We start from the raw sequence: 25,227 nt of genomic DNA, 5'->3' as shown, positions 1-25,227 counted from the left end.
TGTAAGTCTTCCAAGCACTGAGAAGGGATTAGTCTGGCACTACAGAGCTGATTGGTACCTCCAGAATATTATGGGAAGGAAAAAACAGCAGTGCTACACTTTTTTCTCTTTCCCCCATGTGTAGTCCTTGCAGCAAAGGGGACATCAGTATATAAATACTAAAACGAATGAATGAATGGTTTTTCTCCTCAATTACTAATGCCGTTCCGTTTTTTTTTCCTTTACCATGACTTACGATTTTCTGATGTTCAGCTTTTTATTAGTTGGAATTGGAATGTCCCAGGTGATCATAACCTCTTTATTTTCCATAATTCGTTTAGTGTCATGAACCCAATTCCAATGGTTGCCATGTCTCCAAGTTCACTCAGCAAATATTAATATGACTCACTGGTCAATGTGTCACTGGTTATATAGCAGTTCACAGGCAGAGGGCGCTAAGAGACGTTAGGGGCTCATTTTCAAAGCACTTACTTACAAAATTCCATAGTGCTTTGAAAATACGTATATGGAAGCTCTGGAAGGAAGACCATGGTACTGCTGGCAGCTTGATTGACAGACTGTTACTGCACATTTTATTCAGGCACTAAGGAATTGTCAGTGTTTTGGGAAGGCTGCGTGTGTAATCTGGCTGTGAAAGGTCCTGATTACAAGCCACAGTGAAGCATCCACCCGGTAGTTTAAAATACTCGAGCAGGGAGTCTGTGATTGGGGTAAGTAACTTTTTATTGTAATTAAAATACAGCTGGATTAAAGTTGGACCAGAAGGCTATATGTTTTTCCTACACATTTTTAATTCCATTATGATTTTCATATCCAGTACCTCCCGCAGGAGGGCAGTCCAGGTATCTGCCACTCTCTCCTTGAAAAAGTACTTCCTTACTTTATAACTGAGTAACCCCCCCCCCCCCCCCCCCCCAATCTAAATTCTTGTCCTCTAGTTTTACCACTTTTCTGTCTGTGGAAAAGGCTTGTTTGTGTATTAATAGCTTTCAAATGTTTGTTCTCTGAGCATTACTTTGGTTCCAGTGTCTCTCTCCTGCTTTTCTCTGTTTTTTCTTAACTCTCTTTCCAGTGTCTCCTGTCCTTTTGACATTTCTTCTCTCTCTATGTCCACATTTCTTCCCTATGTGACCCTTATCCATTCTGTCCATAATCTCCCTTCTGATCCATTCTGTCCATAATCTCCCTTCTGTATTCCTGTCCCTGTCTTCTCCCCATATTCAGCATCTCTCATCCTTGTCTCTATCCAGTATCTCCTCTGTGTCCCAACTCTAGAGGAGCATTGAAAAGGTCATCCAGTGGAGCTGCTAGAATTTACCTTAGTTCCTTCAGTATTCTTAGATGTATTCCATCTAGTCCCATCAATTTGTCCACCTTTACTTTAATTAGTGTTTTGCGAACACAGTCCTCTGAAAATTGTTCAGGGTCTACCACACCTCCATTTCTATTTGTGTTGGTCTCCCGTGGTTCTGCGCCCGGCCCTTCAGCTGTGACCACAGGACAGAAATATTTGTTAAGGAGTTCTGTCTTATCCTTATCAACTTCTATATATTCCTCCCCTTTATTACAAATGCCGGGGTGTTACAGGAGTAGAGTAAGTTATGCAGGTGGTGGCACTGAATATTGGCTGGCATTGACATGACATAAAAAAGGTGCCCTCTGCTTCTCTATTCCCCCTCCCACTCCCCACCAGCAAGGTCTACAGCCCCTCCCATCCCCCACAGTTCCAGACCTCCTTCTCAATTCCCCCCCCCCCCCCCCCACAGTCAGGACATTTCTCATACATTTGTACCCAGTTATGGAACGCACTACCGAAGTAACAATACTCAGTAGGGGAACTACCGCTCAAAAAATCCAAAATATCAAACAAGAATAGAGCGGGTTTATATGAATGGGAACCCTGTTCAAAAACAGTGATAAGGAAAAGTGGAAAGGACCTCAGGTAAGTGACATACAGCAATAATGCTGAACAAGTTGTGCTCTACATGAGCGTCACTACAAATCAATCACTGGTCACTTTCTCACCATCCTCCTATGTGCTCAAATTTTGTAACAAACAAATCAAATATTAAATATCAAATATTAAATATCAAAAGCTACATTGCCCATAATGTTAAACATCACTTAGCTGCAAAGCGGTCGCCATCGGGCTTCCCTGCCCAACGGATCCGTTTCACCACCACAGGACTTCTTCAGGGGCAAACGGGGGACCCTCAGCATGACCGTACTTTGACAACTGGACAATCTTGCAAACTACCATCCAAAACACTGGCTTTCTGTAAGGAGGCACTACCGAAGGCCATAAAAACAACGCAAGACCTAACTATCTTCCGAAGGCTACTGAAAACAGATCTGTTCAAGAAGGCATACCATAAACACCCATCTTAAATATTAAATAATAAGACTATACACGACCTAGACACAACCGAAACCTTATCACTTGACTGACTAACCTCTTTGCCATTAGTGAACAAATACTATCAGTACAATCCTTATGTCAAATATGGTCTCTCCATAGTCGATGACCTAATGTATGTTATAATCCAATTATCACCCAGGAACCTTCATGTAATACTATAATGTATTCTTCTTCACCATGTATGTATGCACATGGTATATATATATATATACCATGAACTGTTCCATGTATGTTATGTTCCATCTATGTTACCATGTATGTATGCACTTTAACCCAACACCATTTGTAATTCTGTTACCCGGAAATGGCAACTGCCATTACGGCAAATGTAAGCCACATTGAGCCTGCAAATTGGTGGGAAAATGTGGGATACAAATGCTACAAATAAAATAAAAAATATTTAGGAACGAGTGAGGAGCACATTTACAATTTGTCCAAAGTACAGTGGCTATAGTAAAGAACTGTGTTACCAATTTACCCTGGTCAATAATTTATCAGTGAAGTTAACTCTGTGGAGTTAACTCCGTGTCTCAGCTGTGGGATTTAAAATGTGCAAACAAAACATATGTAAATGGTTTCCCAAAGGTAAGTATACCATGCTTTGTATTATTTGAATATTTTTGCTGCTGTAATTGTCTGTTGCTCATGTTTGATTTATTCTTGAGTGAATTCCTTCAAAAAGGTGATAAATCCAAATAAATAGGGAAAGGACTGAATTAACTAGTAAGGACAAAAACAGTGCATTCACTTTTACATTACACATCTGGACTTTTCTACTCTACAGGAAAAGAGAGAGACTTTCTTATTAAAACATAATAATTCTCACCTCCAACGTTCTGACTTGCTGCCTGGGACCATGGCTCATTCCAAGTTGGTCTGCTAGGCTCTGTAGATCAGGCTGACATCACCGTAGCCATTATGATGTCAACTTCAGAACCCAGGGAGTGGGGGAAACATGCCTCACTGCTGATCCATGTCCAGAGGAGGGTTGCTGGACATGGGGGCTGGAGGGGGGGCAGGGGAGAGAGGAGGGTCACTGGACATGGGTGGCTGGAGGAGGGGCAGGGGAGAGAGGAGGGTTGCTGGACATGGGTGGCAGGAGGGAGAGGAGGTTCGCTGGACATGGGTGGCTGCAGTGGGCGCAGGGGGAGAGGAGGGTCGCTGAACATGGGTGGCTGGAGGGGGGGCAGGGGAGAGAGGAGGGTTACTGGACATGGGTGGCTGGAGGTGGGGCAGGGGAGAGAGGAGGGTCACTGGACATGGGTGGTAGGAGGGAGGGCAGGGGAGAGAGGAGGTTCACTGGACATGGGTGGCTGCAGTGGGCGCAGGGGGAGAGGAGGGTCGCTGGACATGGGTGGCTGCAGTGGGCGCAGGGGGAGAGGAGGGTCGCTGGACATGGGTGGCTGGAGGGGGGGCAGGGGAGAGAGGAGGGTTGCTGGACATGGGTGGCTGGAGGGGGGGCAGGGGAGAGAGGAGGGTCACTGGACATGGGTGGTAGGAGGGAGGGCAGGGGAGAGAGGAGGTTCGCTGGACATGGGTGGCTGCAGTGGGCGCAGGGGGAGAGGAGGGTCGCTGGACATGGGTGGCTGCAGGGGGGGCAGGGGGGTCGCTGGACATGGGTGGCTGGAGGGGGGCAGGGGAGAGAGGAGGGTCACTGGACATGGGTGGCTGCAGTGGGCGCAGGGGGAGAGGAGGGTCGCTGGACATGGGTGGCTGCAGGGGGGGCAGGGGGGTCGCTGGACATGGGTGGCTGGAGGGGGCAGGGGAGAGAGGAGGGTCACTGGACATGGGTGGCTGCAGTGGGCGCAGGGGGAGAGGAGGGTCGCTGGACATGGGTGGCTGGAGGGGGGCAGGGGAGAGAGGAGGGTTCGCTGGACATGTGTGGCAGGAGGGGGGGCAGGGGAGAGAGGAGGTTCATTGGACATGGGTGGCTGCAGGGGGAGAGGAGGGTCGCTGGACATGGGTGGCTGGAGGGGGGCAGGGGAGAGAGGAGGGTTCGCTGGACATGTGTGGCAGGAGGGGGCAGGGGAGAGAGGAGGGTTCGCTGGACATGGGTGGCTACAGGTGGTCGCTGGACATGGGTGGCTGGAGGGGGGCAGGGGAGAGGAGGGTCGCTGGACATGGGTGGCTGGAGGGGGGCAGGGGAGAGAGGAGGGTTCGCTGGACATGGGTGGCTGCAGGGGGAGAGGAGGGTCGCTGGACATGGGTGGCTGGAGGGGGGCAGGGGAGAGAGGAGGGTTCGCTGGACATGTGTGGCAGGAGGGGGGGCAGGGGAGAGAGGAGGTTCATTGGACATGGGTGGCTGCAGGGGGAGAGGAGGGTCGCTGGACATGGGTGGCTGGAGGGGGGCAGGGGAGAGAGGAGGGTTCGCTGGACATGTGTGGCAGGAGGGGGGGCAGGGGAGAGAGGAGGTTCATTGGACATGGGTGGCTGCAGGGGGAGAGGAGGGTCGCTGGACATGGGTGGCTGGAGGGGGGGCAGGGGAGAGAGGAGGGTTCGCTGGACATGTGTGGCAGGAGGGGGGGCAGGGGAGAGAGGAGGTTCATTGGACATGGGTGGCTGCAGGGGGAGAGGAGGGTCGCTGGACATGGGTGGCTGGAGGGGGGCAGGGGAGAGAGGAGGGTTCGCTGGACATGTGTGGCAGGAGGGGGGGCAGGGGAGAGAGGAGGTTCATTGGACATGGGTGGCTGCAGGGGGAGAGGAGTGTCGCTGGACATGGGTGGCTGCAGGGGGTCTCTGGACATGGGTGGCTGGAGGGGGGCAGGGGAGAGAGGAGGGTCGCTGGACATGGGTGGCTGCAGGGGGTCGCTGGACATGGGTGGCTGGAGGGGGGCAGGGGAGAGAGGAGGGTTTGCTGGACATGTGTGGCAGGAGGGGGGGCAGGGGAGAGAGGAGGTTCGTTGAAATCAGGGACGCAAACAAACTGGGCAACACAATAATAATGGGGGATTTCATTTACCCGCATATAGACTGGGTTAATGTAACATCTGTACACGCAAGGGACATAGGATTTCTTGATGAAATCAAGGACAGCTTCATGGAACAGCTAGTTCAGGAGCCGACAAGAGAAGGAAAAATACTAGACTTAGTCCTTAGTGGTGCTCATGATCTAGTGCAGGGGATAACGATACGAGGGCCGCTTGATAACAGTGATCATAATATGATCGGTTTTGATATTGGCATTGAAGAAAGTGAAACTAGGAAATCAAGTACGCTAGCGTTTAACTATAGAAAAGGTGATTACGACAAAATGAGAAAAATGGTGAAAAAAAGACTGAAAGGAGCAGCTCGCAGAGTAAAAAACTTGCATCAGGCGTGGATGCTGTTTAAAAACACCATCCTGGAGGTTCAGGACAAATATATTCCACGTATTAGAAAAAAGGGAAAAAAGACTAAACGTCAGCCGGCGTGGCTAAACAGTAAGATAAAGGAAATCATTAGAGCCAAAAAACAATCCTTCAGAAAGTGGAGAAGAGAACCAACTGAAAGTAACAGGATAGATCATAAGGAATGCCAAGCCAAATGCAAAGCGGAGATAAGGAGGGCAAAAAAGGACTTTGAGAAGAAATTAGCGTTGGAAGCAAAAATACATAGTAAAAATTTTTTTAGATACATTAAAAGCAGGAAACCGGCCAAAGAGTCGGTTGGGCCGCTGGACGAAAATGGTGTTAAAGGGGCGATCAAGGAGGACAAAGCCGTAGCGGAGAAATTAAATGAATTCTTTGCTTCGGTCTTCACCGAGGAGGATTTGGGGGGGACACCGGTGCCGGAAAGAATATTTGAAGCGGGGGAGTCGGAGAAACTAAACAAATTCTCTGTAACCTTGGAGGATGTAATGGGTCAGTTCAGCAAGCTGAAGAGTAGTAAATCACCGGGACCTGATGGCATTCATCCCAGAGTATTAATAGAACTAAAAAATGAACTTGTGGAGCTACTGTTAGAAATATGCAATCTGTCCCTAAAATCGAGTGTAGTACCGGAAGACTGGAGGGTAGCCAATGTTACTCCGATTTTTAAGAAGGGTTCCAGAGGAGATCTGGGAAATTATAGACCGGTGAGTCTGACGTCGGTGCCGGGCAAGATGGTGGAGGCTATTATTAAGAATAAAATTGCAGAGCATATACAAAAACATGGACTGATGAGACAAAGTCAGCACGGATTTAGTGAAGGGAAGTCTTGCCTCACCAATCTAATGCATTTTTTTGAGGGGGTAAGCAAGCATGTGGACAATGGGGAGCCGGTTGATATTGTATATCTGGATTTTCAGAAGGCGTTTGACAAAGTGCCGCACGAAAGACTCCTGAAGAAATTGCAGAGTCATGGAATCGGAGGTAGGGTATTATTATGGATTAAGAACTGGTTGAAAGATAGGAAGCAGAGAGTAGGATTGCGTGGCCAGTATTCTCAGTGGAGGAGGGTAGTTAGTGGGGTCCCGCAGGGGTCTGTGCTGGGTCCGTTGCTTTTTAATGTATTTATAAATGACCTAGAGATGGGAATAACTAGTGAGGTAATTAAATTCGCCGATGACACAAAATTATTCAGGGTCGTCAAGTCGCAGGAGCAATGTGAACGATTACAGGAGGACCTTGCGAGACTGGGAGAATGGGCGTGCAAGTGGCAGATGAAGTTCAATGTTGACAAGTGCAAAGTGATGCATGTGGGTAAGAGGAACCCGAATTATAGCTACGTCTTGCAAGGTTCCGCATTAGGAGTTACGGATCAAGAAAGGGATCTGGGTGTCGTCGTCGATGATACGCTGAAACCTTCTGCTCAGTGTGCTGCTGCGGCTAGGAAAGCGAATAGAATGTTGGGTGTTATTAGGAAGGGTATGGAGTCCAGGTGTGCGGATGTTATAATGCCGTTGTATCGCTCCATGGTGCGACCGCACCTGGAGTATTGTGTTCAGTACTGGTCTCCGTATCTCAAAAAAGATATAGTAGAATTGGAAAAGGTACAGCGAAGGGCGACGAAAATGATAGTGGGGATGGGACGACTTTCCTATGAAGAGAGGCTGAGAAGGCTAGGGCTTTTCAGCTTGGAGAAGAGACGGCTGAGGGGAGATATGATAGAAGTGTATAAAATAATGAGTGGAATGGATCGGGTGGATGTGAAGCGACTGTTCACGCTATCCAAAAATACTAGGACTAGAGGGCATGAGTTGAAGCTACAGTGTGGTAAATTTAAAACGAATCGGAGAAAATTTTTCTTCACCCAATGTGTAATTAGACTCTGGAATTCGTTGCCGGAGAACGTGGTACGGGCGGTTAGCTTGACAGAGTTTAAAAAGGGGTTAGATAGATTCCTAAAGGACAAGTCCATAGACCGCTATTAAATGGACTTGGAAAAATTCCGCATTTTTAGGTATAACTTGTCTGGAATGTTTTTACGTTTGGGGAGCGTGCCAGGTGCCCTTGACCTGGATTGGCCACTGTCGGTGACAGGATGCTGGGCTAGATGGACCTTTGGTCTTTCCCAGTATGGCACTACTTATGTACTTATGTAACATGGATGGCTGCAGGGGGAGAGGAGGGCCACTGGACATGGGTGGCTGCAGGGGGTCGCTGGACATGGGTGGCTGGAGGGGGGCAGGGGAGAGAGGAGGGTTCACTGGACATGTGTGGCAGGAGAGGGGGCAGGGGAGAGAGGAGGTTCATTGGACATGGGTGGCTGCAGGGGGAGAGGAGGGTCACTGGACATGGGTGGCTGGAGGGGGGGCAGGGGAGAGAGGAGGGTCGCTGGACATGGGTGGCTGGAGGGGGGGCAGGGGAGGGTCGCTGGACATGGGTGGCTGGAGGGGGGCAGGGGAGAGAGGAGGGTTCGCTGGACATGGGTGGCTGCAGGGGGTCGCTGGACATGGGTGGCTGGAGGGGGGCAGGGGAGAGAGGAGGGTTCGCTGGACATGGGTGGCTGCAGGGGGTCGCTGGACATGGGTGGCTGGAGGGGGGCAGGGGAGAGAGGAGGGTTCACTGGACATGTGTGGCAGGAGAGGGGGCAGGGGAGAGAGGAGGTTCATTGGACATGGGTGGCTGCAAGGGGAGAGGAGGGTCGCTGGACATGGGTGGCTGGAGGGGGGCAGGGGAGAGAGGAGGGTCGCTGGACATGGGTGGCTGGAGGGGGGCAGGGGAGAGAGGAGGGTTCGCTGGACATGGGTTGCTGCAGGGGGTCGCTGGACATGGGTGGCTGGAGGGGGGCAGGGGAGAGAGGAGGGTTCGCTGGACATGTGTGGCAGGAGAGGGGGCAGGGGAGAGAGGAGGTTCATTGGACATGGGTGGCTGCAGGGGGAGAGGAGGGTCGCTGGACATGGGTGGCTGGAGGGGGGGCAGGGGAGAGAGGAGGGTCGCTGGACATGTGTGGCAGGAGGGGGGCAGGGGAGAGAGGAGGTTCATTGAACATGGGTGGCTGCAGGGGGAGAGGAGGGTCGCTGGATATGGGTGGCTGGAGGGGGGCAGGGGAGAGAGGAGGGTTCGCTGGACATGGGTGGCTGGAGGGGGGGCAGGGGAGAGAGGAGGTTTATTGGACATGGGTGGCTGTAGGGGGAGAGGAGGGTCGCTGGACATGGGTGGCTGGAGGGGGGCAGGGTTCATTGGACATGGGTGGCTGCAGGGGGAGAGGAGGGTCGCTGGATATGGGTGGCTGGAGGGGGGGCAGGGGAGAGAGGAGGTTCATTGGACATGGGTGGCTGCAGGGGGAGAGGAGGGTCGCTGGACATGGGTGGCTGGAGGGGGGCAGGGGAGAGGAGGGTTCGCTGGACATGTGTGGCAGGAGAGGGGGCAGGGGAGAGAGGAGGTTCATTGGACATGGGTGGCTGCAGGGGGAGAGGAGGGTCACTGGACATGGGTGGCTGGAGGGGGGGCAGGGGAGAGAGGAGGGTCGCTGGACATGTGTGGCAGGAGGGGGGCAGGGGAGAGAGGAGGTTCATTGGACATGGGTGGCTGTAGGGGGAGAGGAGGGTCGCTGGACATGGGTGGTTGGAGGGGGGGCAGGGGAGAGAGGTGGTTCATTGGACATGGGTGGCTGTAGGGGGAGAGGAGGGTCGCTGGACATGGGTGGCTGGAGGGGGGCAGGGGAGAGAGGAGGGTTCGCTGGACATGGGTGGCTGCAGGGGGTCGCTGGACATGGGTGGCTGGAGGGGGGCAGGGGAGAGAGGAGGGTTCGCTGGACATGTGTGGCAGGAGAGGGGGCAGGGGAGAGAGGAGGTTCATTGGACATGGGTGGCTGCAGGGGGAGAGGAGGGTCGCTGGACATGGGTGGCTGGAGGGGGGGCAGGGGAGAGAGGAGGGTCGCTGGACATGTGTGGCAGGAGAGGGGGCAGGGGAGAGAGGAGGTTCATTGGACATGGGTGGCTGCAGGGGGAGAGGAGGGTCGCTGGACATGGGTGGCTGGAGGGGGGGCAGGGGAGAGAGGAGGGTCGCTGGACATGTGTGGCAGGAGGGGGGCAGGGGAGAGAGGAGGTTCATTGAACATGGGTGGCTGCAGGGGGAGAGGAGGGTCGCTGGATATGGGTGGCTGGAGGGGGGCAGGGGAGAGAGGAGGGTTCGCTGGACATGGGTGGCTGGAGGGGGGGCAGGGGAGAGAGGAGGTTTATTGGACATGGGTGGCTGTAGGGGGAGAGGAGGGTCGCTGGACATGGGTGGCTGGAGGGGGGCAGGGTTCATTGGACATGGGTGGCTGCAGGGGGAGAGGAGGGTCGCTGGACATGGGTGGCTGGAGGGGGGGCAGGGGAGAGAGGAGGTTCATTGGACATGGGTGGCTGCAGGGGGAGAGGAGGGTCGCTGGACATGGGTGGCTGGAGGGGGGCAGGGGAGAGGAGGGTTCGCTGGACATGTGTGGCAGGAGAGGGGGCAGGGGAGAGAGGAGGTTCATTGGACATGGGTGGCTGCAGGGGGAGAGGAGGGTCACTGGACATGGGTGGCTGGAGGGGGGGCAGGGGAGAGAGGAGGGTCGCTGGACATGTGTGGCAGGAGGGGGGCAGGGGAGAGAGGAGGTTCATTGGACATGGGTGGCTGTAGGGGGAGAGGAGGGTCGCTGGACATGGGTGGTTGGAGGGGGGCAGGGGAGAGAGGTGGTTCATTGGACATGGGTGGCTGTAGGGGGAGAGGAGGGTCGCTGGACATGGGTGGCTGGAGGGGGGCAGGGGAGAGAGGAGGGTTCGCTGGACATGGGTGGCTGCAGGGGGTCGCTGGACATGGGTGGCTGGAGGGGGGCAGGGGAGAGAGGAGGGTTCGCTGGACATGTGTGGCAGGAGAGGGGGCAGGGGAGAGAGGAGGTTCATTGGACATGGGTGGCTGCAGGGGGAGAGGAGGGTCGCTGGACATGGGTGGCTGGAGGGGGGGCAGGGGAGAGAGGAGGGTCGCTGGACATGTGTGGCAGGAGAGGGGGCAGGGGAGAGAGGAGGTTCATTGGACATGGGTGGCTGCAGGGGGAGAGGAGGGTCGCTGGACATGGGTGGCTGGAGGGGGGGCAGGGGAGAGAGGAGGGTCGCTGGACATGTGTGGCAGGAGGGGGGCAGGGGAGAGAGGAGGTTCATTGAACATGGGTGGCTGCAGGGGGAGAGGAGGGTCGCTGGATATGGGTGGCTGGAGGGGGGCAGGGGAGAGAGGAGGGTTCGCTGGACATGGGTGGCTGGAGGGGGGGCAGGGGAGAGAGGAGGTTTATTGGACATGGGTGGCTGTAGGGGGAGAGGAGGGTCGCTGGACATGGGTGGCTGGAGGGGGGCAGGGTTCATTGGACATGGGTGGCTGCAGGGGGAGAGGAGGGTCGCTGGATATGGGTGGCTGGAGGGGGGGCAGGGGAGAGAGGAGGTTCATTGGACATGGGTGGCTGCAGGGGGAGAGGAGGGTCGCTGGACATGGGTGGCTGGAGGGGGGCAGGGGAGAGGAGGGTTCGCTGGACATGTGTGGCAGGAGAGGGGGCAGGGGAGAGAGGAGGTTCATTGGACATGGGTGGCTGCAGGGGGAGAGGAGGGTCACTGGACATGGGTGGCTGGAGGGGGGGCAGGGGAGAGAGGAGGGTCGCTGGACATGTGTGGCAGGAGGGGGGCAGGGGAGAGAGGAGGTTCATTGGACATGGGTGGCTGTAGGGGGAGAGGAGGGTCGCTGGACATGGGTGGTTGGAGGGGGGCAGGGGAGAGAGGTGGTTCATTGGACATGGGTGGCTGTAGGGGGAGAGGAGGGTCGCTGGACATGGGTGGCTGGAGGGGGGCAGGGGAGAGAGGAGGGTTCGCTGGACATGGGTGGCTGCAGGGGGTCGCTGGACATGGGTGGCTGGAGGGGGGCAGGGGAGAGAGGAGGGTTCGCTGGACATGTGTGGCAGGAGAGGGGGCAGGGGAGAGAGGAGGTTCATTGGACATGGGTGGCTGCAGGGGGAGAGGAGGGTCGCTGGACATGGGTGGCTGGAGGGGGGGCAGGGGAGAGAGGAGGGTCGCTGGACATGTGTGGCAGGAGGGGGGCAGGGGAGAGAGGAGGTTCATTGAACATGGGTGGCTGCAGGGGGAGAGGAGGGTCGCTGGATATGGGTGGCTGGAGGGGGGCAGGGGAGAGAGGAGGGTTCGCTGGACATGGGTGGCTGGAGGGGGGGCAGGGGAGAGGAGGTTCATTGGACATGGGTGGCTGTAGGAGGAGAGGAGGGTCGCTGGACATGGGTGGCTGGAGGGGGGCAGGGGAGAGAGGAGGTTCATTGGACATGGGTGGCTGCAGGGGGAGAGGAGGGTCGCTGGACATGGGTGGCTGGAGGGGGGCAGGGGAGAGAGGAGGGTTTGCTGGACATGGGTGGCTGCAGGGGGTCGCTGGACATGGGTGGCTGGAGGGGGGCAGGGGAGAGAGGAGGGTTCGCTGGACATGTGTGGCAGGAGAGGGGGCAGGGGAGAGAGGAGGTTCATTGGACATGGGTGGCTGCAGGGGGAGAGGAGGGTTGCTGGACATGGGTGGCTGGAGGGGGGGCAGGGGAGAGAGGAGGGTCGCTGGACATGTGTGGCAGGAGGGGGGCAGGGGAGAGAGGAGGTTCATTGAACATGGGTGGCTGCAGGGGGAGAGGAGGGTCGCTGGATATGGGTGGCTGGAGGGGGGCAGGGGAGAGAGGAGGGTTCGCTGGACATGGGTGGCTGGAGGGGGGGCAGGGGAGAGAGGAGGTTCATTGGACATGGGTGGCTGTAGGGGGAGAGGAGGGTCGCTGGACATGGGTGGCTGGAGGGGGGCAGGGGAGAGAGGAGGTTCATTGGACACGGGTGGCTGCAGGGGGAGGAGGGTCGCTGGACATGGGTGGCTGGAGGGGGGCAGGGGAGAGAGGAAGGTTCGCTGGACATGGGTGGCTGCAGGGGGTCGCTGGACATGGGTGGCTGGAGGGGGGCAGGGGAGAGAGGAGGGTTCGCTGGACATGTGTGGCAGGAGAGGGGGCAGGGGAGAGAGGAGGGTTCGCTGGACATGTGTGGCAGGAGAGGGGGCAGGGGAGAGAGGAGGTTCATTGGACATGGGTGGCTGCAGGGGGAGAGGAGGGTCGCTGGACATGGGTGGCTGGAGGGGGGGCAGGGGAGAGAGGAGGGTCGCTGGACATGTGTGGCAGGAGGGGGGCAGGGGAGAGAGGAGGTTCATTGGACATGGGTGGCTGTAGGGGGAGAGGAGGGTCGCTGGACATGGGTGGCTGGAGGGGGGCAGGGGAGAGAGGAGGTTCATTGGACATGGGTGGCTGTAGGGGGAGAGGAGGGTCGCTGGACATGGGTGGCTGGAGGGGGGCAGGGGAGAGAGGAGGGTTCGCTGGACATGGGTGGCTGCAGGGGGTCGCTGGACATGGGTGGCTGGAGGGGGGCAGGGGAGAGGAGGGTTCGCTGGACATGTGTGGCAGGAGAGGGGGCAGGGGAGAGAGGAGGTTCATTGGACATGGGTGGCTGCAGGGGGAGAGGAGGGTCACTGGACATGGGTGGCTGGAGGGGGGGCAGGGGAGAGAGGAGGGTCGCTGGACATGTGTGGCAGGAGGGGGGCAGGGGAGAGAGGAGGTTCATTGAACATGGGTGGCTGCAGGGGGAGAGGAGGGTCGCTGGATATGGGTGGCTGGAGGGGGGCAGGGGAGAGAGGAGGGTTCGCTGGACATGGGTGGCTGGAGGGGGGGCAGGGGAGAGAGGAGGTTCATTGGACATGGGTGGCTGTAGGGGGAGAGGAGGGTCGCTGGACATGGGTGGCTGGAGGGGGGCAGGGGAGAGAGGAGGTTCATTGGACATGGGTGGCTGCAGGGGGAGGAGGGTCGCTGGACATGGGTGGCTGGAGGGGGGCAGGGGAGAGAGGAGGGTTCGCTGGACATGGGTGGCTGCAGGGGGTCGCTGGACATGGGTGGCTGGAGGGGGGCAGGGGAGAGGAGGGTTCGCTGGACATGTGTGGCAGGAGAGGGGGCAGGGGAGAGAGGAGGTTCATTGGACATGGGTGGCTGCAGGGGGAGAGGAGGGTCGCTGGACATGGGTGGCTGGAGGGGGGGCAGGGGAGAGAGGAGGGTCGCTGGACATGTGTGGCAGGAGGGGGGCAGGGGAGAGAGGAGGTTCATTGAACATGGGTGGCTGCAGGGGGAGAGGAGGGTCGCTGGATATGGGTGGCTGGAGGGGGGCAGGGGAGAGAGGAGGGTTCGCTGGACATGGGTGGCTGGAGGGGGGGCAGGGGAGAGAGGAGGTTCATTGGACATGGGTGGCTGTAGGGGGAGAGGAGGGTCGCTGGACATGGGTGGCTGGAGGGGGGCAGGGGAGAGAGGAGGTTCATTGGACATGGGTGGCTGCAGGGGGAGAGGAGGGTCGCTGGACATGGGTGGCTGGAGGGGGGCAGGGGAGAGAGGAGGGTTTGCTGGACATGGGTGGCTGCAGGTGGTCGCTGGACATGGGTGGCTGGAGGGGGGCAGGGGAGAGAGGAGGGTTCGCTGGACATGTGTGGCAGGAGAGGGGGCAGGGGAGAGAGGAGGTTCATTGGACATGGGTGGCTGCAGGGGGAGAGGAGGGTTGCTGGACATGGGTGGCTGGAGGGGGGGCAGGGGAGAGAGGAGGTTCATTGAACATGGGTGGCTGTAGGGGGAGAGGAGGGTCGCTGGATATGGGTGGCTGGAGGGGGGCAGGGGAGAGAGGAGGGTTCGCTGGACATGGGTGGCTGGAGGGGGGGGCAGGGGAGAGAGGAGGTTCATTGGACATGGGTGGCTGTAGGGGGAGAGGAGGGTCGCTGGACATGGGTGGCTGGAGGGGGGCAGGGGAGAGAGGAGGTTCATTGGACATGGGTGGCTGCAGGGGGAGGAGGGTCACTGGACATGGGTGGCTGGAGGGGGGCAGGGGAGAGAGGAGGGTTCACTGGACATGGGTGGCTGCAGGGGGTCGCTGGACATGGGTGGCTGGAGGGGGGCAGGGGAGAGAGGAGGGTTCGCTGGACATGTGTGGCAGGAGAGGGGGCAGGGGAGAGAGGAGGTTCATTGGACATGGGTGGCTGCAGGGGGAGAGGAGGGTCGCTGGACATGGGTTGCTGGAGGGGGGCAGGGGAGAGAGGAGGGTTCGCTGGACATGGGTGGCTGGAGGGGGGGCAGGGGAGAGAGGAGGTTCATTGGACATGGGTGGCTGTAGGGGGAGAGGAGGGTCGCTGGACATGGGTGGCTGGAGGGGGGCAGGGGAGAGAGGAGGGTTCGCTGGACATGGGTGGCTGCAGGGGGTCGCTGGACATGGGTGGCTGGAGGGGGGCAGGGGAGAGAGGAGGGTTCGCTGGACATGTGTGGCAGGAGAGGGGGCAGGGGAGAGAGGAGGTTCATTGGACATGGGTGGCTGCAGGGGGAGAGGAGGGTCGCTGGACATGGGTGGCTGGAGGGGGGCAGGGGAGAGAGGAGGGTTCACTGGACATGTGTGGCAGGAGAGGGGGCAGGGGAGAGAGGAGGTTCATTGGACATGGGTGGCTGCAGGGGGAGAGGAGGGTCGCTGGACATGGGTGGCTGGAGGGGGGGCAGGGGAGAGAGGAGGGTCGCTGGACATGTGTGGCAGGAGGGGGGCAGGGGAGAGAGGAGGTTCATTGAACATGGGTGGCTGCAGGGGGAGAGGAGGGTCACTGGATATGGGTGGCTGGAGGGGGGCAGGGGAGAGAGGAGGGTTCGCTGGACATGGGTGGCTGGAGGGGGGGCAGGGGAGAGAGGAGGTTCATTGGACATGGGTGGCTGTAGGGGGAGAGGAGGGTCGCTGGACATGGGTGGCTGGAGGGGGGCAGGGGAGAGAGGAGGTTCATTGGACATGGGTGGCTGCAGGGGGAGAGGAGGGTCGCTGGACATGGGTGGCTGGAGGGGGGCAGGGGAGAGAGGAGGGTTCGCTGGACATGGGTGGCTGCAGGGGGTCGCTGGACATGGGTGGCTGGAGGGGGGCAGGGGAGAGAGGAGGGTTCGCTGGACATGTGTGGCAGGAGAGGGGGCAGGGGAGAGAGGAGGTTCATTGGACATGGGTGGCTGCAGGGGGAGAGGAGGGTCGCTGGACATGGGTGAATGGAGGGGGGGCAGGGGAGAGAGGAGGGTCGCTGGACATGTGTGGCAGGAGGGGGGCAGGGGAGAGAGGAGGTTCATTGAACATGTGTGGCTGCAGGGGGAGAGGAGGGTCGCTGGATATGGGTGGCTGGAGGGGGGCAGGGGAGAGAGGAGGGTTCGCTGGACATGGGTGGCTGGAGGGGGGGCAGGGGAGAGAGGAGGTTCATTGGACATGGGTGGCTGTAGGGGGAGAGGAGGGTCGCTGGACATGGGTGGCTGGAGGGGGGCAGGGGAGAGAGAAGGTTCATTGGACATGGGTGGCTGCAGGGGGAGGAGGGTCGCTGGACATGGGTGGCTGGAGGGGGGCAGGGGAGAGAGGAGGGTTCGCTGGACATGGGTGGCTGCAGGGGGTCGCTGGACATGGGTGGCTGGAGGGGGGCAGGCGAGAGAGGAGGGTTCGCTGGACATGTGTGGCAGGAGAGGGGGCAGGGGAGAGAGGAGGTTCATTGGACATGGGTGGCTGCAGGGGGAGAGGAGGGTCACTGGACATGGGTGGCTGGAGGGGGGCAGGGGAGAGAGGAGGGTTCGCTGGACATGGGTGGCTGGAGGGGGGGCAGGGGAGAGAGGAGGTTCATTGGACATGGGTGGCTGTAGGGGGAGAGGAGGGTCGCTGGACATGGGTGGCTGGAGGGGGGCAGGGGAGAGAGGAGGGTTCGCTGGACATGGGTGGCTGCAGGGGTCGCTGGACATGGGTGGCTGGAGGGGGGCAGGGGAGAGAGGAGGGTTCGCTGGACATGTGTGGCAGGAGAGGGGGCAGGGGAGAGAGGAGGTTCATTGGACATGGGTGGCTGCAGGGGAGAGGAGGGTCGCTGGACATGGGTGGCTGGAGGGGGGGCAGGGGAGAGAGGAGGGTCGCTGGACATGTGTGGCAGGAGGGGGGCAGGGGAGAGAGGAGGTTCATTGAACATGGGTGGCTGCAGGGGGAGAGGAGGGTCGCTGGATATGGGTGGCTGGAGGGGGGCAGGGGAGAGAGTAGGGTTCGCTGGACATGGGTGGCTGGAGGGGGGGCAGGGGAGAGAGGAGGTTCATTGGACATGGGTGGCTGTAGGGGGAGAGGAGGGTCGCTGGACATGGGTGGCTGGAGGGGGGCAGGGGAGAGAGGAGGGTTCGCTGGACATGTGTGGCAGGAGAGGGGGCAGGGGAGAGAGGAGGTTCATTGGACATGGGTGGCTGCAGGGGGAGAGGAGGGTTGCTGGACATGGGTGGCTGGAGGGGGGGCAGGGGAGAGAGGAGGGTCGCTGGACATGTGTGGCAGGAGGGGGGCAGGGGAGAGAGGAGGTTCATTGGACATGGGTGGCTGCAGGGGGAGAAGAGGGTTGCTGGACATGGGTGGCTAGAGGGGGGGCAGGGGAGAGAGGTGGGTCGCTGGACATGTGTGGCAGGAGGGGGGCAGGGGAGAGAGGAGGTTCATTGAACATGGGTGGCTGCAGGGGGAGAGGAGGGTCGCTGGATATGGGTGGCTGGAGGGGGGCAGGGGAGAGAGGAGGGTTCGCAGGACATGGGTGGCTGGAGGGGGGGCAGGGGAGAGAGGAGGTTCATTGGACATGGGTGGCTGCAGGGGGAGGAGGGTCGCTGGACATGGGTGGCTGGAGGGGGGCAGGGGAGAGAGGAGGGTTCGCTGGACATGGGTGGCTGCAGGGGGTCGCTGGACATGGGTGGCTGGAGGGGGGCAGGGGAGAGAGGAGGGTTCGCTGGACATGTGTGGCAGGAGAGGGGGCAGGGGAGAGGAGGTTCATTGGACATGGGTGGCTGCAGGGGGAGAGGAGGGTCGCTGGACATGGGTGGCTGGAGGGGGGCAGGGGAGAGAGGAGGGTTCGCTGGACATGGGTGGCTGGAGGGGGGGCAGGGGAGAGAGGAGGTTCATTGGACATGGGTGGCTGTAGGGGGAGAGGAGGGTCGCTGGACATGGGTGGCTGGAGGGGGGCAGGGGAGAGAGGAGGGTTCGCTGGACATGGGTGGCTGCAGGGGGTCGCTGGACATGGGTGGCTGGAGGGGGGCAGGGGAGAGAGAAGGGTTTGCTGGACATGTGTGGCAGGAGAGGGGGCAGGGGAGAGAGGAGGTTCATTGGACATGGGTGGCTGCAGGGGGAGAGGAGGGTCGCTGGACATGGGTGGCTGGAGGGGGGCAGGGGAGAGAGGAGGGTTCGCTGGACATGTGTGGCAGGAGAGGGGGCAGGGGAGAGAGGAGGTTCATTGGACATGGGTGGCTGCAGGGGGAGAGGAGGGTCGCTGGACATGGGTGGCTGGAGGGGGGGCAGGGGAGAGAGGAGGGTCGCTGGACATGTGTGGCAGGAGGGGGGCAGGGGAGAGAGGAGGTTCATTGAACATGGGTGGCTGCAGGGGGAGAGGAGGGTCGCTGGATATGGGTGGCTGGAGGGGGGCAGGGGAGAGAGGAGGGTTCGCTGGACATGGGTGGCTGGAGGGGGGGCAGAGGAGAGAGGAGGTTCATTGGACATGGGTGGCTATAGGGGGAGAGGAGGGTCGCTGGACATGGGTGGCTGGAGGGGGGCAGGGGAGAGAGGAGGTTCATTGGACATGGGTGGCTGCAGGGGGAGGAGGGTCGCTGGACATGGGTGGCTGGAGGGGGGCAGGGGAGAGAGGAGGGTTCGCTGGACATGGGTGGCTGCAGGGGGTCGCTGGACATGGGTGGCTGGAGGGGGGCAGGGGAGAGAGGAGGGTTCGCTGGACATGTGTGGCAGGAGAGGGGGCAGGGGAGAGAGGAGGTTCATTGGACATGGGTGGCTGCAGGGGGAGAGGAGGGTCACTGGACATGGGTGGCTGGAGGGGGGCAGGGGAGAGAGGAGGGTTCGCTGGACATGGGTGGCTGGAGGGGGGCAGGGGAGAGAGGAGGTTCATTGGACATGGGTGGCTGTAGGGGGAGAGGAGGGTCGCTGGACATGGGTGGCTGGAGGGGGGCAGGGGAGAGAGGAGGGTTCGCTGGACATGGGTGGCTGCAGGGGGTCGCTGGACATGGGTGGCTGGAGGGGGGCAGGGGAGAGAGGAGGGTTCGCTGGACATGGGTGGCTGGAGGGGGGCAGGGGAGAGAGGAGGTTCATTGGACATGGGTGGCTGTAGGGGGAGAGGAGGGTCGCTGGACATGGGTGGCTGGAGGGGGGCAGGGGAGAGAGGAGGGTTCGCTGGACATGGGTGGCTGGAGGGGGGGCAGGGGAGAGAGGAGGGTTCGCTGGACATGGGTGGCTGGAGGGGGGCAGGGGAGAGAGGAGGTTCATTGAACATGGTTGGCTGCAGGGGGAGAGGAGGGTCGCTGGATATGGGTGGCTGGAGGGGGGCAGGGGAGAGAGGAGGGTTCGCTGGACATGGGTGGCTGGAGGGGGGGCAGGGGAGAGAGGAGGTTCATTGGACATGGGTGGCTGTAGGGGGAGAGGAGGGTCGCTGGACATGGGTGGCTGGAGGGGGGCAGGGGAGAGAGGAGGTTCATTGGACATGGGTGGCTGCAGGGGGAGAGGAGGGTCGCTGGACATGGGTGGCTGTAGGGGGGCAGGGGAGAGAGGAGGGTTCGCTGGACATGGGTGGCTGCAGGGGGTCGCTGGACATGGGTGGCTGGAGGGGGGCAGGGGAGAGAGGAGGGTTCGCTGGACATGTGTGGCAGGAGAGGGGGCAGGGGAGAGAGGAGGTTCATTGGACATGGGTGGCTGCAGGGGGAGAGGAGGGTCGCTGGACATGGGTGGCTGGAGGGGGGCAGGGGAGAGAGGAGGGTTCGCTGGACATGGGTGGCTGGAGGGGGGGCAGGGGAGAGAGGAGGTTCATTGGACATGGGTGGCTGTAGGGGGAGAGGAGGGTCACTGGACATTGGTGGCTGGAGGGGGGCAGGGGAGAGAGGAGGGTTCGCTGGACATGGGTGGCTGGAGGGGGGGCAGGGGAGAGAGGATGGTTCGCTGGACATGGGTGGCTGGAGGGGGGCAGGGGAGAGAGGAGGGTTCGCTGGACATGGGTGGCTGGAGGGGGGGCAGGGGAGAGAGGAGGTTCATTGGACGTGGGTGGCTGCGGTGGGAGAGGAGGGTCGCTGGACATGGGTGGCTGGAGGGGGGCAGGGAAGAGAGGAGGGTTCGCTGGACATGGGTGGCTGGAGGGGGGGCAGGGGAGAGAGGAGGTTCATTGGACATGGGTGGCTGTAGGGGGAGAGGAGGGTCGCTGGACATGGGTGGCTGGAGGGGGGCAGGGGAGAGAGGAGGGTTCGCTGGACATGGGTGGCTGGAGGGGGGGCAGGGGAGAGAGGAGGGTTCGCTGGACATGGGTGGCTGGAGGGGGGCAGGGGAGAGAGGAGGGTTCGCTGGACATGGGTGGCTGGAGGGGGGGCAGGGGAGAGAGGAGGTTCATGGGACATGGGTGGCTGCAGGGGAGCTGAGGAAAACCTTGCTAGCGCCCGTTTCATTTGTGTCAGAAATGGGCCTTTTTTTACTAGTTTATTAATAAAGAGAAAAGGTAGAAAAGATGGCTGTTACAGATTATAGAAGCAAACCATCTGACCAGGGGTGTAGCCAGACAGCAGATGTTGGGTGGGCCTAGGCAAGAAGTGGGTGGGCACGAAATGTTCTCTCCCCCACCCCCACCCCAAAAAAATATCTCAGCTGGTTGGAAAATGCTTCTCTCCAGTCTCCAACTTGGTAGTCTGCAGCAGGCATGCGCTGAACACTGAGCATGCGAAGGTGCCAGTATTGTGGAGAGCAGCATTTTCATTACCATGTGCTACTGTTGGATGGGCCTGAGCCCTAAGTGGGTGGGCCTCGGCCCACCCAGGCCCACCTGTGGCTATGCCACTGCATCTGACCCTTGTGCAGTTATCATTTCAGATCTTAATTGCATGATGTCTTACACTGTGAGCCCACGAGAGACAAAGAAAATGTGAAGTACCCGTGTGTGTAATCTGTAAACCGCTTTGGCTGTAGTACCACGGAAAGGCAGTGTATCAACAACAACAACAACAACAAGAGAGTCAGTTCTCACGTGTTCGGCTGAAACTGTCAACGGTCTCAGGTGACCCTTGAACTGATGGTTGGATGCCTGGATATCTGTGGTGACTTCTGTGCTGTACCAACCCGGAAATCAATTTGACTCATGGAGAAACAAACTGCTCTCACCACAAAACATTATTACAAATGCCTCTCGATTTTGTAGTTTGGCTAAGCTTTGCATTTTTACTGCTTCCAGCCTTGTATCAATGTAGGAGAACAATATAACATTTATTTCATTTTATTTACCACATTTAAAACGGTTTACAGGAAATGTTTAATCCATATAACAAAAAAAGCACAATGAATCAAGCCAAAATGAAAACATAAAAATAAGCCCCTCCCTGCAAATATACAAAAAAAAATCTAAAAAAAAATATATATAGTATACAAAAGACTAAACTGCCCTTTTAATAAAGCTAAGTTTAGGTATCAAATGGGTTCTTAGCAAATAGAGGTCCTTTTACTAAGGCGTGCTAACAGATTTAGCATATGGCATGCAGCCCATTGCTATATATTGGCGTGTGCTAATCATTATCATGCACTAAATCCGTTACTGCACCTCACTAAAAGGAGCCCTTAGTATGCTCATTTTTTTTAGCATGTACTAAGCTTTAGTAAAAGAGCCCCCTAAATAAACAAAAGTCTGTGAAAGGATATTATTTCCCACTTATCAAAAGTACCATAACTCTCCCATTTAAGGCACAGAAAGGAATAAGGCTTCTAAGTGTAATATGTAGCTTTAACTTACAGGGAGAAGCTGTTTATAGAATCCACCTTAACCAGAGAGTGGCTGAATATTATTATTATTACTACATTTGTACCCCACAGCTTACACAATAGAAGGGATTACAGAGTATTGATAGAGAAATATAAATTAAATGTAACAGAATAATGGAAGAGACATGTAGGTAGAGAAGGGCACGGGAGAAGGGAGTAGGAGAGGTAAAGAACAAGGGGTGAGTGAGCACGGGAGGAGGGGTAGCGTAGGTGGGAGGGGAATGGGACATGGGAGAAGCATAGAGAAATATGGTGGAAGATACAGTCTGGGTCATTGTCGTTGTCTTCTGGATATGTGTTGGGTAGAAGGGATCCTAGGATTAGTTTGGGTCATTTGGGTAGGTTTGCTTGAATAGATGGGTTTTTAGTGATTTCCAGAAGGATAGTTAGTCACTGATTGATCGGATAGGTCTAGGGAGGGCATTCCAGAGTTGGCTGCCCAAGAAGGAGAAATTGGATATAGAAAGTTTCCTTTGAATCAGAGTCCTTCTCCCTGAACACCTCTGTTGGAACATCTTCTTATGTCCAGCCACAGGTAACGCAGGAGCTGGTCCAGAATTTTCAGCTCTAAGGAATTATTCATTTAACAACATCTCATGCTAAACGGATAACATCAGACCTCTGGCTTTTAAACTGTGTGCTTGAAATTGACTTTTGCATTGTAACCAACCCTTGCAATGGAAGATGCAAAAGTGGACTACGAAATTAGGTTAGAGAATAAATAAAAGGGAGTAGGACAGAGTGAGCAAAAGATAAGAGCTGAAAATGGAGGGAGGAGAAGGGCAGAGGGAGCCAAAGAAGTGAGGGAAGAGGGAGAGGAGAATGAGAAAAGAACCACAGGAACAGAGAGCTTGGAAAATGCCCGACAGGGAATATGTTTACAGCACACAGATGTTAGTGGCTACAGCAGTACAGAGCCAGGGGCCAGGACCAAGACTGAGCCCACTTCTAGGGTAGAAAGCCTTAAGCCACCGTCCACCCTGTGCAACAAACCTGTGGGCCTGAGGAGCTCAGTTTGCAGCAACAGGTGGAAGGCATCAGGGATTTAGTGCAAATCTTGTCGAATGTGTTTTAATGATTCCAGTATGCGTCTGAATAATTTTTGGTACAAGACTTGCTTGAATGATCCTGACTTTAAGATTGTGTTTGTGAGTGTTTAGATGGCAGGAGGTCCTGCCAGATCAACATTCAAAACCGTTAAATGCATAGATTGTGAGGGCTAAAAATTTCAGTCAGGACAATGTACAACCTGTGGCCAGGCATCTCAATATTTGGCCAATAGATATGTGTAGAGGAGAGGAAGGGATCAGAGGTGTTCCAGGGGTACAGCTGAAAATTAACTGCATAATACAGCACTTATCTTTCCGTGGAGACCCTTCCCTCCTCCCACTACATATCAGTCTCCTAGTTTACACAGGATCTAGTATGACTATATTGTCCGTAGGCGCCTGTGGATGAGGTGTGGACGTCGCTCTGCTTTACACAGGTATACATGACTCTGTGTACGGGAGTTGCTGAGAGTTTCCAGTTGGCAGGTCTGTGGCGGTAGAAGAAACGGCCTGGGGTTTGGTTTCTGGGAGGAGGCAGAGACCCGTCTCTCCCCCTCCTCTCTCAGGCAGAGGCTCCTCACTCACGTAACAGAGGGTCTCGTTGTAGCTGGGGGTGAAGCTGTCCACGATGTCTTTGGACATTCCTGCCCATTCCTTGTGGAGACAGAGACACAGAGTGAGAAGGACAAGGTATGTTGACGGGATAATGGATACATCTGTCTGTACGAGACACTGCTCAAGCCCATAGATAAATTCTGTCTCCTTGCACTGCTATTTTCTTGGAGGAAGTGTCTCTCTCTCTCCCTTGTACTTCTACTTTTTTTCATGTAAAGGGGGGGGGGGGTCTCTCTCCCTTGTACTGCTTTTTTTTTCTTAGAGGGGGTGTCTCCCTTGCAGTGCTTCTTTTTCTTGGAAGGGGGCATATCTCATTCTTGCATTGCTTCTCTTTTCTTGGAAAGGAGGGAGTCTCTCCTTTGCACTGTTTCTATTTTCATAGGAGGGGGATCTCTAAATATACAAAGTTAACCATGTCCTCCTTCATCACAAGTATAATTTTTTCCATGTCTCTTTATTTCAGAAGCCCTGCAGTTCCATCCTGCTCTCTTTGGATTCCAGTGTAAATGGAACCAGCATCTATGAGACTATGGAACTAGAAGTCTTCATCCACATCTACCTGGAGAAGTCCCTAATTTTTAACCATTTCCTCCATCATTTCTAGCAACATGACACCTTGAGTGAGGGTCACAGACCACAGTTCCCTCCAGAACCTCATAAGTGTCTGGCCACTAGCTGAGGAAAACAAAACGTGTAAAGTGGAGGAACACCAATCCCTACGAGAGAAGTGGATGAAGAACCAAAGAGTAGGGTGAGGACTAGATGGTCCTTCCAAAGACATGAGAGAGACTAGAAGATCCTTGTACACAGTATTTTATTCAAAGACATCTAAAAGACTTGACAGGGCACTGTGTTTCAGCACTGAAGCGCCTGCCTCAGAAGCCTTGCAAGTAGATGTACAATATATGTGAGCTAAAACTGTGTAATTTGAATGAGGCAGGCGCTTCAGTGCTGAAACACGATGCTGTGTCGAGTCTTTTAGATGTATTTGAATAAATACTGTGTACAAGGATCTTCTACTCTCCCTCATGTTTTTGGAAGGACCATCTAGTCCTCACTCTACGCCTTGGTTCTTGATCTAGCCACTAGGTGTCATATTGTGCAATAACTAGACCTTCCTTCCTGCAGGGGCCGTGGAAGGCCGTGAACACAGGAATGAGAGCTGGCTCTCCCCCATTCAATTATCCATTACTGTAGCCCCATGAGAATATCCTTAATATTGAGGTGTCAGAAGCTGGAACCACTTGTTTTGCCGACACTAAATTGGAAGAATGTAGAGAACTTACAGGAAAGTTGCCATTATGCGTTTGGAAAAGCTCTTCAAAGTTCTTGCTAGGATTTGGGATGTTTGGAACAATAATCAGCCACACTCTGGAAATAGAACAGAATAAAAGAGGAAATTTAAGATTACAATACTAAATTTAAATATAAAATCATAGAGATTTTGGGCAACTGCAGCCAGCTGCTCACAGCCGGATCCTCAGTTGGTAAAGACTTTATCCATCTCTTCTTCTGGATATTCTACTACTACTACTATTTAGCATTTCTATAGCACTACAAGGCGTACGCAGCGCTGCACAAACATAGAAGAAAGACAGTCCCTGCTAAAAGAGCTTACAATCTAATATTCTGTTTTGCTCTTGTAGTGTGGGGAGGGAAGGGAGGAAAGGATGGAGGGGAAGGGAAGGGGTTGTTAAATTTGTGAAAATTCAGACATATGGCTATTTTCTTTGACCTGCAATGTTGTTTAACGTACAATCAAGAAAAAAAAAACCCATTACCTTTATTCCCCCCCCCCCCCCCCAAGGTTCAGCATAGGAAGGTGTCCTCAACACTACGTTACCTCCCACAGAGCTTCTTTAACTGCTTTGTGGATGGTCTCCCTT

At 56.5% G+C, this 25,227-nt stretch overlaps 1 protein-coding gene across 1 annotated transcript in view; it reads right to left on the bottom strand.

Moving 5' to 3' along the window:
* Positions 1 to 22,064: 22,064 nt before the first annotated feature.
* Positions 22,065 to 25,227, bottom strand: part of IL2RG (interleukin 2 receptor subunit gamma) — a 45,715-nt gene continuing 42,552 nt past the window's right edge. Inside the window, exons 7-8 of the mRNA XM_030210297.1 lie at positions 24,628 to 24,712; positions 22,065 to 23,380 (exon numbers count right to left, since the gene is read on the bottom strand). Of these exons, the coding sequence (XP_030066157.1) occupies positions 23,156 to 23,380; positions 24,628 to 24,712 (310 nt within the window). The 3' untranslated portion in view covers positions 22,065 to 23,155. The remainder of the gene's footprint in view (positions 23,381 to 24,627; positions 24,713 to 25,227) is intronic.

This window comes from Microcaecilia unicolor, chromosome 7 (assembly GCF_901765095.1).
Source record: "Microcaecilia unicolor chromosome 7, aMicUni1.1, whole genome shotgun sequence".
In the NCBI taxonomy this organism is placed as follows: domain Eukaryota; kingdom Metazoa; phylum Chordata; class Amphibia; order Gymnophiona; family Siphonopidae; genus Microcaecilia; species Microcaecilia unicolor.
The sequence above is the reverse complement of the archived record's forward strand: the minus strand, read 5'-3'. Positions and strand labels throughout refer to the sequence as shown.